The 17,599-nt window shown below is 53.6% G+C and overlaps 1 protein-coding gene across 23 annotated transcripts in view; it reads left to right on the top strand.

Annotated features, from left to right (window-relative positions):
• The window catches only part of Dock9 (dedicator of cytokinesis 9), a 205,545-nt gene that overhangs the window by 161,968 nt on the left and 25,978 nt on the right, over positions 1-17,599 (top strand). For all 23 annotated transcript variants that reach the window (XM_060391628.1, XM_021644599.2, XM_060391642.1 and 20 more), the window contains 7 exons: positions 3,380-3,495; positions 5,669-5,806; positions 5,901-6,083; positions 7,616-7,729; positions 8,884-9,099; positions 11,289-11,346; positions 13,187-13,293. In XM_060391628.1, coding sequence (XP_060247611.1) covers positions 3,380-3,495; positions 5,669-5,806; positions 5,901-6,083; positions 7,616-7,729; positions 8,884-9,099; positions 11,289-11,346; positions 13,187-13,293 — 932 coding nt within the window. The remainder of the gene's footprint in view (positions 1-3,379; positions 3,496-5,668; positions 5,807-5,900; positions 6,084-7,615; positions 7,730-8,883; positions 9,100-11,288; positions 11,347-13,186; positions 13,294-17,599) is intronic.

The raw sequence follows: 17,599 nt of genomic DNA, 5'->3' as shown, positions 1-17,599 counted from the left end.
CAGGCCTGGCTGTGGAGGTGGCTGGACCCTGGGACCCAAACAGCAAGCCCCAGGCTGCTAGGAGGCCGCGACTGAAGAAGTCAGCTGGAGCTGGGCAGTGGGCTGCTCAGCGGCTGAAGGACCTGCTGGGGCTGCCGCCCGGCTCCGGACTCCAAGGTCCACGTGGTGAGCAGGGAGCCCGTCGTCCTCCACACCTGTGCACCTCTGCTGGCATTCAAGCAAGAACCGCACTCTTAAACTGTCTTAATGAAGACACTCCGAGCATGCCCGCACCACACAAAGACTGCTCTGAAACGAAGACGTCTCACTGTAGGTGTGACAGCGGGTGGCGTTTTATAGGTCTGAGCTGTGAAGGCTGAGGACGCCTAAGCCGACCCTGCAACCGGCCACCCAAAGATGTCACCCTGGAAACACTGCTCCCTCCTGCAGGCCGAGCAGGCCAGGCCGGGAGGAAGCCACACCAGGCCGCAGCGCGCTACTGCCCCCTAGTGGAACCTATGGTGCTTACATTACACTCCTCACCTTAAGAGCTGAGCCTGGGGCTGGGACATTGCCTGCGGCTACTTGCTGCTGGTCAGGCGAGGGACCGGAGTCTGGTTTCCAGAACCCACAAGAGAGCAAAGGCAGCCTGTGGTGGTGGCGGCACCCGTGTGAGCCCTGGACGGGGAGCATGAAGACTAGCCTTCATGTTGGTGACACACCCTGACACAGAGAGTAGCTAGCAGCCTGATAAACACCTGAGGCGGAGGTCCTGTGTGAGGCCGACTCGTACTCAGCCAGCTGTCTCTGCAGAGGTTGACTAACCGTTCCGCTTTCTTTGCTCTTTAATGTGGATGCTGACACCTTCCTCGTGAGACCTTCTGTGACTGAGGACAGTCTGAGCGGCCCTTCGTCTTTGGGGATTTTAACAGATGAGCAGCACTCTAAGGACCCCGCCCGCAGAGCCCTGAGCTCAAGCTCAGGAGGCAGTGCAGGAAGCCGTGGCCGGGAGGACCTCTTATTTGTTTGTCTTTTTTTTTTTTTTTTTTTTTTTTTTTTTCAGATTTCCCTATGGCCCAAACAGAGGCAGGCTCATGCCTCCATAAATCTCACTTAATCCTTTTCCTTTGGGTTTTGTTTAATTTTTGTGACTTTTAAGTAATTATTATTATTATAATTTTTTTTTTTTTTTTTTGCTAATGGCCAGAATAGGTGGGCTTCGTGTGACATTTTCTTGCCTGTATGTCATTATACTTATACTGTGCTCGTATTTGCACCCCAGCACCCGTCCTCCTCCTCCTCCTCTTACCCCGTTTTTATTGGTCCCCAGACCATGGGTAGATGGCATTGAGGTCTGACAGCCAGCATAGAGGAATCTTGTCATTACTGTGTCTCTGTGCGTGTGACAGGTCTGTCAGGTAGCCTGGCCCGTTGGCTCTGCTCTTAGCACAACAGCGCGTGTTCAGTGCTGCTTGTTCCAGGCTTTGGGGCCAGGAGCAGGCCGCTGTTGCAGGGCTTGCTCACTGGAGGCCATCTCACTGGTAATGGCTGCCTGCGCGCCCTTCGTGTGGCTTTTATAGAGAGACGGGGGCAGCTCTTGAAGAGAGAAGTCCAGTCGCCACGTCACCGTGTTTCCTTCGCATTCCTAGCGCAGACCACAGCTCCCGGGAGCAGGCAGCGGCTTCCGTAAAGGGCCCTGCGAGCTGTCTGCGTAGTTTTGGCTGGCCTGGTCACAGGGGTTGATCTGTCTTGGTCCTCTCTGTCCATGGTTTGTAGCCCTTTAACAGTAGTGATGTCCTTCTTTCTTTCACTCTCTCTGTATCTTGTCACACCCCATCCACCACAGGAATGTCTTGGCTTGTGCAAAGGCAGTACAGATAGCATTAGTACCCCCAAATACTACTTGCTCAAAAATGAACAAAGGATTGGAATTAACCTGGTGTCCAACACGTTCTATATCTTCACAAGGAGGGAGACAGCCCCAACAGAGGGAGAGAGAAGCACAGATGGAAAGGCCCAGAACCACCTGGTGGAAGGCAGCGTTGGAAGATTACACTTGATAGAGCTCGCAGGACAGTTTCTGTGGCTTTAAAAGCTCTCTGTAGCATTTGTAGAACTATAACTCTCACATTTCCTTCAGTTAGAACAAAGTCCTGCTAGTCTCTTTTTCCTCCTATTTGCCTGTGTCAGTCCTCTGATGCAGTAACCCAAATAGGAATTTGGGGTGTGGGTTCTAGGGGGCGGCGCTCAGTTCCCATTAATAATCTCCAGGAGATTCTGTAGGTGTTCTGTGCTTTATTTTTCCGACCATGAGCTAATGTCTCCCTCTCTGGAGGTTCAAACGACCAAACAGCAGGTATTGCTCAGTCGCTCCTTGGAGAGTCAGTGCATTGTGTCGTGTTGTGCTGCCATCTTTTGTATGCGCTGGACACCACGGTAACACCTTTACATCCTCCTGTGTTTCTGCTAACGCACTCCATTTCATAATTTAATATCTCAGATTGTATGTCAAACTGCATTCCTATCATTACTAAATTGATTTTGCAGCCACTGGTGAAGATTGCAGTTTATGTTTAAATTGCGTGTAATGAAGCTGAGTTTACATGACACATCCTTCTGGCTCCCTCCTTTCCGCAGACATCTCTTCTCAGTGTATCGGCTTTTATGCTCTTTATCAAAGCGAGTGGAAGGCTATCTGCAGTACAGTCAACTCCTGATTATCAGTTATGCTGCCAGCTAAATGTAGGCCCTGGTACTGGCGGCTAACACTCTGTGCTGCTCATTTGGCACCAGGCACCTTTGTAGGGCCTGGCGGTACCAATGCCTGCGTCCTCACTGCAGCTCCTTGACGTGCGGATTCCTTAATCCCTGTCCTACAGATCGGGCTGCGGAGTGGGAAGAGGTTAGCCCACTTGCACAAAGCGTATGCAGACAGAGGTAGAGCTGGGCTGAGTGACAGCCCCATCCGGAAGCAGGATGTCTTTCACCTGCTTCTGAAGGGTGCACATCTTACTGCCTTGTGGACGTCAAGCCCCGGGGCTTATCTACACCCTGTTTCTTGTCGGCAGAAAGTGCTTAACACGGCACTGCCGAGGACCGGGTGATGATGTGACATTTCCGTCTCCTCGGCCAGCGGCCAGCATGCCGAAAAGGGCTGCTGCCCAGAGCTTCCACACTTAGAATGACAGTTGCCAGCGTGCTGAAAAGGGCTGCTGCCCAGAGCCTCCACACTTAGAATGACAGTTAGGAATGGAAACATTGTTACTGCCACCTCGCCACTGAGGCGGGGGAGATGGCCCTGAAAGGAACCTTACATAAATAATCAAAAGTTGACTGTCACTGCGCAGCCCCAGCCCTGCTGCCTGAACCCCAGACAGTCATGCTGTGTTCATTCACACAGGCTATGGCCACTCAGAGGCAGACGTCCTTCACCAGTCGCTCCTGGAAGCCAACATCGCGGCTGAGGTGTGCCTTACGGCTCTGGACACGCTGTCGCTGTTCACGCTGGCTTTCAAGGTTTGTGTGACGCACCGCTCATGGCCACAGGTCCCTGCCTAATCTGTCCAGTGTGTTAAGCCCAACAAACGCACGTGTGTGACTTTTCTTCAGCTGGTTTTGCTTCTCTAAGGACACTGTGAATCTCCAGGGTCCTTTGGTGACCTTTCCCTTCGAGAGTGGAGCAGTTGCTTTTGTTCTATGTGGAGAAGCATGACCAGCCCACGCGTGCTGCTTGCGTGGAAATGCCAGAGGCTGTCCCTGGATCAGCTGTTGTAGCTAAAGAAAGCATTTACCCTAAGTGCTCCCATGGGTACTGGAAACCTAACCAGGCATTTCTGCTTTGAATATCTTCAAACATAGTCAAATGTCTTAAATTAAATATTTAAAGAGAGAGGCACAATTAAGTATAAACTCATCTTTTTCAAAGCATTTACTTATTACTAAATTAAATGCAAGAGCATGTCATGAACAAAGAGGTGAAAGTTTTGGTCTTGATTTTAAATGTAGCAATAAGTCGTTGATGCACACTCAAGCTTCCTCCTCCTCCCCCTCCTCTTCTGCTGCTTCTTTCTTCTTCTGCTTCTCCTTCTTCTCCTCCTTTTTCTTCTCCTCCTTCTTCTCATTCTTTTTCCCCTCCTTTTTCTCCTCCTTTTTTTGCTACAAGACCAAACCCAATTTTAAAATAAGTTTTGAGTTAGTATACAAAGTAATGGTTTTAATTGTGATGTTTTTACGCCTGGATGTCGCTGTACCATGGTCTGTGTTAGGACCCTAACATTTTCCAGGCTCACTTAACAGTCCCTTCCATTTCTAGTGCAGAAAGAAGAAATTGAGTGTTACTGTCTGTGACTGGAACCACGTGTTCCATTTTCAGGGTCTTAGGGAAGTGTCTATTGTCTCTTGTTTTGAAGAACACTTCCGGGCAGGGCTTAGCTCCACTGTTATCGCGTGTTACCTCACCCACCTAGAATGCGTGAGGCCCTAGGTTTGACCACCAGCACCTCAGGAACCAGCTGCTGCTTGCGTGTAATCTGTCACTTGGGAGATGGAGGTGGAGGATCACAAGTTCAAGGTCATCCTTAGCTACCTAGAGATTGAGGCCAGCCTGGGCTACATGAGTCTACCTCAGAAAATTGTTTTCTCTTTACAAGACACAGTAAAAAAACAACAGCCCAATATCATGTGACTTTGCTGTAGTGTGTCCTTAGGCACCAAGACATCCATGTTGGCCACTAAGCATGTAGTTGAGACAGGGGGAAATGCCCACGCTCAGCAGATGTGGGGAGCAGCCTGTGCCCGCATGGAGCGCCTCTGCTGTGATGTCACTCCTGGGGACTTGCTGCAATGTCCTAAGCTCCAGCCATGCTGTCTAAACCCCACAGTCTGAGAAGCACAGAAAGGTCTTGGCCTCCCACCCCCATAGTGTTAGGGTAATGTCTATCACCAAAGGTTCCGAATGTTGAGAGCGTTGAGTGTGTTCAGGGTGAGTGTGCAGCTGCAGATCCTTCAGGCCAGCGCCGCAGTGGCGGCCTGGCTCTTTGCTCTCTGCCTGGACCCTGTGCCGTCAAGAGGCGGCATCCGAGGAAGGAGTGTGCAGAGCGGCACACAGACAGAAAGGCTGCCCGCACAGCCCACGAGCAGCATGGTGCCCCTCCCTCCGTGCAGCTGACAGCTGAGAGCACTGTGGCTGGGTGGGACTTCTCCGTGCTGGCATTTCTGACCTCAGCTCATGACAGTGAAACGCAATATAGTTTCAGAGCTGCTGTGTCAAGGGTGAGACCATGGGGCTTGCTTCCCCATGCAGATCCATGTGAGTTTACGTGACGCCTGACCACAGCTTGCCCCGCTGTCCCTCCGTGGTCTGATTCCTCCGTGCCCGGGAAGCAGGCTAGGGAGGAACTTCACTCTTGGAGGACAACGCTCGGTCCTTATTGGCATTGTTCCCAGCTACTGTTCGCTCACACCTGTGATGGTAGTCCATGTTAGGATTCCGGATTCGTGGTTAAAATGAGTGTGTGGAAAGCCAGCTGTGGTGGGCAGCTGTGCTAGAACTCCTGCCCCGCAGAGGTGGTGTCCCCTCTTGCTTGATCCAGGGCCATTCTGTACTGTGCTGTGCGTGTGTAACGGCAGCTGCGTCACAGGGCCTGTCAGGTGCTGTGCGTGTCTCACACCACCCTCACTGCGTTTTCAGAACCAGCTCCTGGCCGACCATGGGCACAACCCTCTCATGAAGAAAGTCTTTGATGTCTACCTGTGTTTCCTTCAAAAACACCAGTCAGAGATGGCTTTGAAAAGTGTCTTTACCGCCTTAAGGTCGTTGATTTACAAGGTAAGCTGCGCCAGGCCGCGTCAGGATTCTCGCTGGCTAGGGCTCAGCCTCTGGGCCCCGAGCTCACCGCGCCGGCGCCCTGGGCCTGTTGCAGTTCCCCTCGACCTTCTTCGAGGGACGAGCAGACATGTGCGCCTCCCTGTGCTACGAGGTGCTCAAGTGCTGTAACTCCAAGCTCAGCTCCACCCGGACGGAGGCCTCGCAGCTGCTGTACTTCCTCATGCGGAACAACTTTGACTACACGGGGAAGAAGTCCTTCGTCCGCACACACCTGCAGGTGCGCGTGCGTTCACTCCGCCAGGGGCAGCACGCCGACGGTCGCCCTGACGACACCCCTCCTCCACCCGCTCACCGAGGCCCGGACACCCCCCTCCTCCCCGTCCTCCTCCTCCTCCTCCTCCCACTCACCGAGGCCCTGACACCCCCCTCCTCCCCGTCCTCCTCCTCCTCCTCCACCCGCTCACCGAGGCCTGGACACCCCCCTCCTCCCCATCCTCCTCCTCCTCCTCCTCCCACTCACCAAGGCCTTGACACCCTCCTCCTCCCGTTCCTCCTCCTCCTCCTCCTCTCCCCAAGGCCCCACACCCTCCTCCTGCTCCCCGAGGCCGTGAGTGGAGAGGTTGGGAAGTACAGTGCGTGTTTATTTCACACACACACACACACACACACACACACACTGTAAGATCCTGGCCTGCCGTGTGCGTCATCACCAACCTGACAGCTAGATACTTAATCGTTATTGACTGATAGATAGTCTGTTGGCTCAAGGACTGGATTGTGAATGCCTTAAAGAACAAAAGCCCAAAGTAGGTCCTCCTGTCTTCTGTCCGTGACCATACCTCCTGTCTGTCTGTCAGAGCTGCAGAGTCTCTGCAGGTCCTGTGTCCTGTAGAGGCTTCCTGTGAGCACGTGGTGGGGCCTTTCTGAAACAGTAGCCGTCACAGCCCTCGTGTGACTGCAGCCGTGAGCAGGACTTCCTCCCCTGGCCCCGTGGAGAGCGCGCCCAGGGGGCTGCCATAGCGCCAGACAGACTCCAGGGCAGCGGGAGAGCGCTGGCCGGGGATCCTGGGAAGCCGGGATGAAGATGGGGTGTAAGTGGACGGGTGCTAGGCGTGTCCCAGGCCCTGGACGCCCAGGGGTCCCTGTGTGTTAGAACAGGTGAGAAGCTGCGGAAGGCTTGCTGTGGCGGGCTGAATCTCCGAGGATGTGGGAGGCCCGCCTGCTCTCCAGTGTAAGAGCAGAGCTGAGGGTCTGCTCAGTCTAGGGCAGAGGTGGCGTTCCGGGTGAGGGATGTGAGACTGGAAGGAAGAGGGATTCAGCTGGCAGCATTCCATGGTTGAGCTTGCATCTGCTGGAGGAAGAGGAAGTACGGATGGCCCCCATGTTTGCACTCACGTGCCCGAGTCAAGGGGGCACTGGTCACGAGTGCCCGTTGCCTGGTTAACGCCACCCACTGAATGCTGAATAGGCGGGAGCGCAGAATAACTGAAGGGGGGCTAAACAGCCCCCCTCCATCGCAGAACACAGTGGATAAGTGCCAACCAAGTGCTTAGCCATGTCTGCTTTGCTCTTCCTGCTCTTTCTGATTCGCCTTTTTACTTATGAGCAAAGTGCATTAGGAAAACAAATCTTGGAATGATTTTTGAAAGTGGTTAAAGAAAGAAAAACATGAGACGCTGTTTCCATTCTGTGTGGTTCCCTGCCCCACACATTTCACTGTGCTGTGGCTCACGCACATGCTAAGGAGCCCAGAGGCCAAGCCTGCCATCATGTGAAGGTGGACTGATTGCTTGTGTTTGTGTCCCTCAGGTCATCATTTCTGTCAGCCAGCTGATCGCAGACGTGGTCGGTATTGGAGGAACCAGATTCCAGCAGTCTTTGTCCATCATCAACAACTGTGCCAACAGCGACCGGCTCATCAAGGTGGGCAGCTTCCGGGTTAATATGAGGTCTGCCTAATTCAGGCTGAGTGTGCCTGAGGGAGACCGGGAAGGCGTCACGAGTCCTGCCCTCTCCATGAGCATGCATGGGGGACACAGTGAGGGACATCATGAGTCTGGCCCTCTCCACTGAGCATGCACGGGGGAGACAGGTGAGGGATGTCACGAGTTCTGCCCTCTCCACTGAGCATGCACGGGGGAGACAGGTGAGGGATGTCACGAGTTCTGCCCTCTCCACTGAGCATGCACGGGGGAGACAGGTGAGGGATGTCACGAGTTCTGCCCTCTCCACTGAGCATGCATGGGGGACACGGTGAGGGAAGTCACGAGTTCTGCCCTCTCCACTGAGCATGCACGGGGGAGACAGGTGAGGGATGTCACGAGTTCTGCCCTCTCCACTGAGCATGCATGGGGACACGGTGAGGGACATCACGAGTTCTGCCCTCTCCACTGAGCATGCATGGGGACACGGTGAGGGAAGTCACCAGTCCTGCCCTCTCCACTGAGCATGCATGGGGACACGGTGAGGGATGTCACGAGTTCTGCCCTCTCCACTGAGCATGCATGGGGACACGGTGAGGGAAGTCACGAGTCCTGCCCTCTCCACTGAGCATGCATGGGGACACGGTGAGGGACATCACGAGTTCTGCCCTCTCCACTGAGCATGCATGGGGACACGGTGAGGGAAGTCACCAGTCCTGCCCTCTCCACTGAGCATGCACGGGGGAGACAGGTGAGGGATGTCACGAGTTCTGCCCTCTCCACTGAGCATGCATGGGGACACGGTGAGGGACATCACGAGTTCTGCCCTCTCCACTGAGCATGCATGGGGACATGGTGAGGGAAGTCACGAGTCCTGCCCTCTCCACTGAGCATGCATGGGGACACGGTGAGGGAAGTCACGAGTTCTGCCCTCTCCACTGAGCATGCATGGGGACACGGTGAGGGATGTCACGAGTTCTGCCCTCTCCACTGAGCATGCACGGGGGAGACAGGTGAGGGATGTCACGAGTTCTGCCCTCTCCACTGAGCATGCACGGGGACACGGTGAGGGACATCATGAGTCTGACCCTCTCCACTGAGCATGCACGGGGACACGGTGAGGGATGTCACCAGTCCTGACCTCTCCCCATCTAGCACACCAGCTTCTCCTCTGACGTGAAAGACCTGACCAAGAGGATCCGCACGGTCCTGATGGCCACAGCGCAGATGAAGGAGCATGAGAAGGACCCAGAGATGCTGGTGGACCTGCAGTACAGCCTGGCCAAGTCCTATGCCAGCACACCGGAACTCAGGAAGACGTGGCTGGACAGCATGGCGAGGATCCACGTTAAGAACGGCGACCTCTCGGAGGTAGGGAACCTGCTACCTCCTGACGGGTTCCTGAGAGATGGTTAGCTGTTTGTTCTCTGAAGGCTTTGGAGGAAAAGGGCACCCATGACCAAAAGAGGCCATTGAAAGCGGTGCCACAAGCACCCTTGAGCAGGAGTCCTTGGCTGGGGACTTCACAGGGGCCTGAGGATCACTGGGGACAGTAGAAGGGCTACCTGGGTATCCGTGTGGCCACCCTGATGCCTAAAGTCCGTTACCAGCACCGAAATGCGCCTGCAGGTCAGGCTCACATGGGATTGGCTCTCCCTTCCACTGTGGTAGTGTGGGAAGCAGACACGTGTCAGCACCAGGGCAGCACGGCGGGGAGTGGGCACCAGGACAGACTGCCAGGCCAGGATCGCACATGCCTAACATGCCTAGCCCTCCCTGCCTGGATGGTGTCATGTGTAAAATGAGAAACTGAAGAGAACTCACACAGGTTGTGTGTCCTGTGAGACCGCCTTACAGGGTTTGGGGCTGGGCACGTTTGCACATGGCAGCAGGAAGACCCCAAAGTGAGGGTCTTCCTGTTTGCCATTTCCTCAGTTAACACTCCTTCAGGGACTGGCTCCTGTTCGTCAGGGTAACAGGCTGTAGCGTGCACACTCCCTGTGTATGACCATAAACTACACATGGCCCGTGGAAACAAAGCCACAATAGTAATTCTGTCATTCTCAGGGCTCATGCTTTCCATATGATCTGTGAGGCCCGGTCTCTGGGAAGCAGAAAGAGCCCTCTCCAAGGTCGGCTGTCTATCACATTCCCTGGGGTGGGAGGCTGGGCCCAGGTCCAGGTATTGGGGCCTGCTCTCAAGCACCCCAGGGGAGAACATACGTCCTGCCTCCCTCCTGGCTGTTCCTGTCGCCAGCGTCCATCGCCTGTGGACAGATCCCCCATCAGCCTCCCCTGTCCCCTAGGTCCTCTACTATGGGTCTGGTTCCCAAGTCTCCTCTCCCTCGTGGCCCACCTGTGCCCACGCAGCACTGATGTGACCTCATTTTACTAAGAACAACCCCTTTTCCAAGTGTGTCACACTCCAAGGCCCATTCTGCTTCATCCATTTCCGTGAGAAAAGGCCTGAACACACCTGAGAGGAGGGAAGTGCACCTCTGGGTCACAGTCTGTCCTTGGGAGGGAGACTGAGGCAGGAGAGGAGCAGCTGCTCACATGACCGCTCCAGTCAGGAGCACCGCCAGTCAGGAGCACCGTTCTCTCAGTGCTCGGCTCGCCCGCCCCAGGATGCACAGCTCAGGGGTTCCGGAGGCATCCTGGATCTGGGGAGATCCACGCACCCTGTAAGTGAGGGACCAAGCCAAGCCATGTGGCCCATGTGCTCGGTGCTGTGCACTGGTGAGAAAGCCACCTCAGTCACTCCTCGGCTGTTCGGGAGAGGCTGGAGTACCGTGTGCATGCCTCAGCCGGTTGTTAGCACAGGGAGTCCAACTCCCACAGGCTCTCCTCACACGTCAGGCACAGTGGGGGGGTGTTCCGTACCTCAGGGCACACACGGTGGCAGCCACCAGCTGCTGAAGACAGTGCCGAGCCAACCCCGACCCCAACTCTGATAATAACGGTCACCTAGGGAAAGGATTCCTTTGCCCACTCTCGTTTTAAGGTACCTTAGTGTTAGCTCTGTGTTGGGCAGGGGGTCGTGAGTGACGCTGTGCTGGGCACACATCTCCCGAGCTGCACCGCAGCCTAGATTCTTACTTAGAACTGTGTTGGAGTGAAAATCACAGCTTTCCGTGTTCACAGTGAGAGAAAACAGGCTGGAGAGATGGCTGAGCACTTAGCAGCACACACGGCTCTTCAGAGGATCCAGGCTGAGCCCGCACACAGAGCTGAATTTGGAACAAATTCACAAACACACACATAAATAACTGAAAACATGTTTAAGAAGAAGCAATGCTGAAAGAAAATTTCTCGGCACCTGAGACCTGGGGCTGGGAAGAAAACACTTTCTTTAAACGCTTCTTGTTGGCTTTGAGGAATGTGGTCTCATTCCCCGAGCTGCTGCTGCTGCTGTTTTTGTGTGTAACGGCTGTGAGTAGCACAAAGCTCAAAGCCGTCCTCCGCCTCACTCCTCAGTGTCAGTGGTGGCCTGGAGCTAACGGCAGTGCTCTTTAGCACTTTCTAAGTGACTGTTCTGAATGTCTGTCTTTTTTTTTCAGGCGGCGATGTGCTATGTCCACGTGACAGCCTTGGTGGCAGAATATCTCATGAGGAAAGGTGAGGAGAAGTGTCGAGCCTTGTGAGGAGGCCACTCAGGCGGACGGGAGGCAGGGGATTATACCTCGCACAGGCACCTTGCTTGGCTTCTTCCTAGCTGCAGCATTTGATTGCCTCTGTGGGCAAAGCAAAAAGGGACAGTGTTACGGGAGGGGAGGGGGGCCTGATGTCCTGGCCCAGGGTCCTAGCTTCGTGCTGTTCTGTAAAAACTGGCTAATACGTGTGGTCCTCCTGGCCAGCTGGGAGGAGTAAGTGACTATCTCCCTTATGCTCACTCCCGCCAGAACTGTTGATCAGTCAGTGAGCGTTCTGTGCTATTGGGCAGTTTCTGGGATGCAGCCCTGTTGGCTTCCTTGTGGGAGAAGGCCGCTGTGCTGACCCGGGGTGTGGGGGACAGGCTGGCGGTTGGAGGGCTCCACGGGTTCACGCGTGGCTCCTCTTGGTGAAAGCTGCTTGGTGAAAGCTTCAGGATGGCATTTGGTTTGGAGTAGTGGGCTTCTGGGAAAGCTGGCAGTCTGCACACAGAATGAAGAGCAGGCGCGCCTGGTCCAGGCTAGCGAGGAGTGGTGCGAAGTGAGAGGCACTGAGGTCACATGCCAAGGCCATGACATGTCTGTTCTGTGGAGTGGGTTTGCCAGAGTCACGAGAGGGGAATCAAAGGGGTTGTGCAGCGTCTGCCGCTGAGTCCTTTCACAGCTGGCCTGGCACTCCAGCGTGCCCCCCTGTCTTCCTGCCAAAGGCAGAGCCGGAGAGGTGAGCCCGAGGGTCCCCAGCAGCGGGTCCCTGGCTGCCCCGCTTGCCGTCACTCGGGCTTCTGTTTCAGTCCTTGTGAAACGGGGCTCTCTGGGTCACTCGCTGCCATTCCTCTGCCGTGCGAGGAAAACATTTTGGTGGTCGTGTTTCTCGTCCTGCTGGCCTAAACACAGTGCTTGATTTGTGTATCTTCATTTGGGTCTATTAATGTGTCCTCGTGCTCCTAGATCTGTGCTTTTCTTTGGGGACTCTTCGCTTTCCATATAGTCAGATCAAAGCACGGCTGTGTGAGGACCGTGATGGAAATTCTGGCTAACTCACAATTGGCTGGAAATGACTGACCTGGGATTGACCGGAAACCTGAACAAATGTGCAGCAGCAAAAGCAAGAAGGGGCATCCCAGACTAGAGTGGCCAGACGCCTCCAGTGCTTCCTCCCTCACACACATCACACAACAGGTTGTGAACTGGCTTTAACTGTGTCCTACCGTCTGGCAGGAATGGTTCTGTTCAAGGAGTTGCCCCCTGCCTCGACCTCATGTCATTGGCCAACAGTGTCGGGTGCTGGGGCCCAGACAGCCATACGAGGCCCGCCAGGGCAGCCCCTCGGCCCACGAGTGGCTGGTGAATTACCCGTGTTACAGGAGGGCTCCAGACTGAGTTGTGGCTCGTGTCCAGCCTGAGCAGCTGGGATGACCAACCGCTTGAAATTGACTTTTCACAGCTTATTTCTCATTCGCTGGCTTTGGATACTTGGTCTTTCATGATGTCTGACTGGATCCTCTCAACAAATTAAAATTTCATTTCCCTGTTCACTTACCACTAGCTTGGTTCAGTCGTGAATTTCAGCATATAGGTTATTCGAAGATTGAATGGGTTTTAATTAAGGTGGGTAAAAAAATAAGAATTGAAAAACAAAGTGAAGAAGTTGAAGGTAAAATGTAGGAAATGACTGCAGAGAGGGTGTGCTGCTCCCGGCCTCTGTGTGGTCGCCAGGCTGACCCGAGAGATCTCCAATCACCTGTTGACTTCAGCACAGACACAGCCACGTTCGGTTGACGGTGCTCCTCTGCTCTCTTCCTACCTAGGCATGTTCAGGCAGGGCTGCACAGCATTCAGGGTCATCACGCCGAACATCGATGAAGAGGCTTCCATGATGGAGGATGTTGGGATGCAGGACGTGCATTTCAATGAGGTGAGTGTGGCCCACGCACCACGTGCCATTTCTGTCACTGGTAGATGCACAGAGGGGAGGGTGCGCCAGATGTCCTCACGCAGTCACAGCCGTGCTGGCTGAGCACTCGGTGAGCTGCTCCCTCTCAGCAGCGCCCTGTTCAGGGCCACTCGGAGCCCCGGGAGATCAGCCGAGGCTCAGACCAGAGCATGCCAAGCTAGAGCCCAGTTCCTGCATGAGTACTGAGCCAGGCCACCTCTGTCGAGGTTTTCTGCAAACGTTCTCACAAACAGGACAGCCATGTGTCCACTTATGTATAAGGAGATAGTTTGGTATTAAACTAGGAATGTGAACAAATGCCAGTTGTCTGCTTGCATTCACACTCTCTCTTCTGGGAATCTCTGCGTCCAGGACACACTCAAGTGTACCTGTGTCTGTCCCCACACACACCCAGGGTACAGTGGAAGGGTCAGTTCTGCCATCTTCTGAGGAAACAGGTAAAGTTCTCCACTGTTCACTGGAGAGAAAAACAGTCAGAGGGAGGAGTTCATGCCGTCCGCCTCCACCTGCTTCATCCTGACTGTGGTGGCACATGGTCAGAATTGCAGTTCTTGAGAACAGGACTTCCCGGGACGGAAACCACGCCTGTGGACCTGTTTCTGAAATGGAGCCTGGCGTGCTGTTGGGAGATTTGTGAGGCTGTTACTGAGTGTCAGAGTGAGGCTGGGTTCTTCCATGCATCAGCTCACCGTGGCACACTGAGTGTAGAAGGCAGGAAAATCCAAATTTCAGTAACCAGAGGTTCTTCAACGTCTTCAGTAAAGTGTAAGATGTGGAAGGAGGGACTAGAGAGATGGCTCAGGACTTAGGAGTGCCTGCTGCTCATGTTTCCTTGCGTGGCTCACAATCACCTATAACCTAAGTTCTAGGAGTCCAGCACCCCCTTCAGGACTCTAGGCTTTTTACTTACACACTCATGCACACAATTAAACATACAATCTATACCAAGCATGGTGGTGCACACCTTTAATCCCAGGCCTAGGGAAGCAGAGGCAGGAGGATCTCTGTGTGTTCAAGACCAGCTGGGTCTATGTAGTGAGTTCCAGGACAGCCAGGGCTAGATAGATAGACTGTCTTAAAAGGAAAAGAAAAGAAACCAAAATATATAAGAGGGATCTTAAGTGCAAAGAGTTTTAAGAACTGCTACTGTAAATTGTCCAGTCTCAAATGGTTCTCAGGATTAAAAGCTAAATATGAAAAAGGGAAGTTAGTGTATTGCGTGCACTTCATTTTAAGTGTTAAAATAGGGCATGTTGAATGTTTGCTGCACAGTCATAGGGACCTGAACTCCGTTCCCTGCACCCACACGGGTAGCTCACAACCACCTGTAACCCTGGCGCCAAGGGCTCTAGTGCCCTCTTCTGGTCTCTGTGCATACCTGCACGCATGTGCATGTACACTCAGACACGTGCACAAAGATGCTCATAAAGAAAATCAGTTTAAAAAAAAAACTGTTAAAATGGTCTGGAGAGATGGCTCAGTGGTTAAGAGCACTGTATGCTCTTCCAGAAGTTCTGAGTTCAATTCCCAGCAAATACATGGTGGCTCACAACTATCTATAATGGGGTCTGATACTGTCTTCTGGCAGGCAGGTGTACAAGCAGACAGGGTACTCACACAATAAATATATAAATCTTTTAAAAAAACTGTTAAAATATCTTTAATGTGGTAAGTGGAATTTTCTAAGAACATAAGTTGTTAACTCCATAGTTTTTAGAGATTTTTCCATTTTTACACAATGAAATGCCTGGACAAATGGTAGTTTGGGTGTTTTGGTTGTTGATTGGTTGTTGGTTGGTTGGTTGTTGGTTGGTTGGTTGGTTGGTTGGTTGTTGGTTGGTTGGTTGGTTGGTTGGTGTTTGTTTGTTTGGTTGGTTGGTTGGTGGTTCTTTGGTTTCGGGGGGGTGGACTTGTTTCTTTGAAAGCTGATGTTTTTTCTCTTTGGTTAAACTCTCATCAGCCCTGGTGCTGATAAGGAGCACAGCAGCACCAAGAACAATTTGGGATTGGAAGGTCTAGTTTCCAGCAGCCTGCCTTGCAGGGACAGCGTGAGCCTCGCTCCACTGTTCTGATTAGGTCGCAGATGGAGGTAGTTATGAGAGCCTAACCAGTTAGTCTCTGAGGTGAACACATCCCTTGGAGAAACCTGTGGCTGAGTAAGGATCGGTGAGTGACAAAGGCCGCTTTATCAGATGTTTTTAGAACGTGGATGTGCCGTCCTGTCCTTGAAGCATGCAGTGAGTAAATCTTTAACAAGGTCCATAGTACATGGCAAGCCATAATGGTCAGGATGAGACAGCACGGGGCCATAAAGCCCATTGTCCAGATTCAGACTGACAGGAAATGACCAGTTCTCACTGCCAGGAGAACAGAAACTCCCATGTTGATTTTCAGGTCAGCTGCTTGGATATCTCAAGGTAAGGAGTGAGGTGGAAAATCCGTACCTAGGAGGAAGGAGTTACAAGAGCTGACAGGAGAGAAGCCTTGCCCCAGAACAAAGGTCGCAGTCTCCTTAGTAAATACGATTAGCCACCGCCTGTGCTCTGTCAGGACTGTCGGAGAAGCGCGCAGCTGTCTCAGCAGCCGAGACCACGAATGCTTGCTCCGTTGCCGCCTCGCCTGCTGCAGCCAGAGTGGGTAGTTCCAGCTGCCTTTGGCACACAGGCGCTCCAGACCTGTTCTCAAGCCCACTAAGATGTTAGGGCCTGGTGGCTAAAGGTCCTGAGGTCCCAAGGCACCAGAGACATGGCTTTGAATTTCCTCCCTTCCTGACTGACACAGGGCAGGGTCCTGTCAGGATGGAGGCCACGCACTGGGGAAAGTGAAGCATCTCATACAGAGACTTTAAAAACTTCCAAAGGGAGCCTTGCGTGTGGCCAAGACTTGCACCTGCAGTCCAGCACCAGGAGGTGGGGCCGGGGGGATTGCTGCAATTTCAGGGCGACCACAGAATGAGAAAGATCCTGTCTCAAAATTAAAAAAAAAAAAAAGAGTGCAGATAGGGACACCAAGTAAAAGGTCAATTGCTCTTCATGACCCTTTCATGCCACCAAAACCAGAGACACTGCCAAGCTCAGCTGCCGGCCAGGGCGCAGTTCCTCTGGACCACAGCTTCTAGGCTGACCTTGGGAAGCACTCCTGAGCTTTTGGTTGTCCAGCAAAACAAAGGCCTCGCACTAGTGGTTCTGGTGTCTTGCTAATCCAGCAACTCTTGAGCCTCAGCTGACCGGAAACCACAGGTTTTTAGTGCAAAAACCACACAAATGGCTTCCCTCTGAAGCGTCACGAGCCGGGCCTCCATTGTCTGTGCTGCTTACCCTGGTTCCCACAACAGCTCAGGAAGCTCTCAACACACAGAGGCTTTTTTGAACACGGAGCTCCAAGTCCTTCCACAGTCCTTCCCAAAACAACGTGGCCGGGTCTGTGACAGCAGCACCTCTCCCGGCACCAGCATCTGTCTCAGGGTTTCCACTGCTGTGATGACACCATGACCAAATCCAGGGGAGGAGAGGGCTCATTTCACTTAGACTTCCGCATCCCAGTCCATCACCAAAGGAAGTCCGGGCAGGAACCTGGAGGCAGGAGCTGAGGCCGTGGAGGTGCCGACTGGCTTGCCCCCATGACTTGCTCAGCTTGCTTTCTTACAGAACCCAGGACCACGGGGCCCAGGGATGGCTCCACCCACAGCAGGCTGGGCCCTCCCATCAGTCACTGAGAAAATGCCCTGCAGTCTTGCCCAGTTTGGTCTTCTGGAGGAATTTTCCTGACTGAGAGTCCCCTCTCAGAGGACATAAAATCAGCATCACACACGGCATCTTCCAGGTTCCCAGCAGCCTCCACTCACTCAGCCCTTTAAATTAGACGTGGAGACAGAAATAGGAGGAAGGTTCACCTTGAAAAAATATCATGGGCTTTGGCTAGCTTCGACTGTGAGCCACCCATGGCCCATCTCAGCCTCAGAGTCAGGAGATCAGGACCCACTGCACAGACCAGCCAGCTGATGTGTGGGCTGACGGGGCTGGAGAGAAGACAGAAAGCACAGTTTGTCCTCCCTGCTCACCTGCATGTAAACCCAAACCAATGCAGTGCCCTCTGTCAGCTCACCCTGAGCAGTGCCCCCCATCAGCTCACCCTGAGCAGCACCCGCCATCTGCTCTCACCCTGAGCAGTGCCCCCCATCAGCTCACCCTGAGCAGCGCCCGCCATCTGCTCTCACCCTGAGCAGTGCCCCCCATCAGCTCACCCTGAGCAGCGCCCGCCATCAGCT

The sequence above is a fragment of the Meriones unguiculatus genome, chromosome 9 (genome assembly GCF_030254825.1).
Source record: "Meriones unguiculatus strain TT.TT164.6M chromosome 9, Bangor_MerUng_6.1, whole genome shotgun sequence".
Lineage (NCBI taxonomy): Eukaryota > Metazoa > Chordata > Mammalia > Rodentia > Muridae > Meriones > Meriones unguiculatus.
This window is presented reverse-complemented; position numbering and strand designations above follow the sequence as displayed.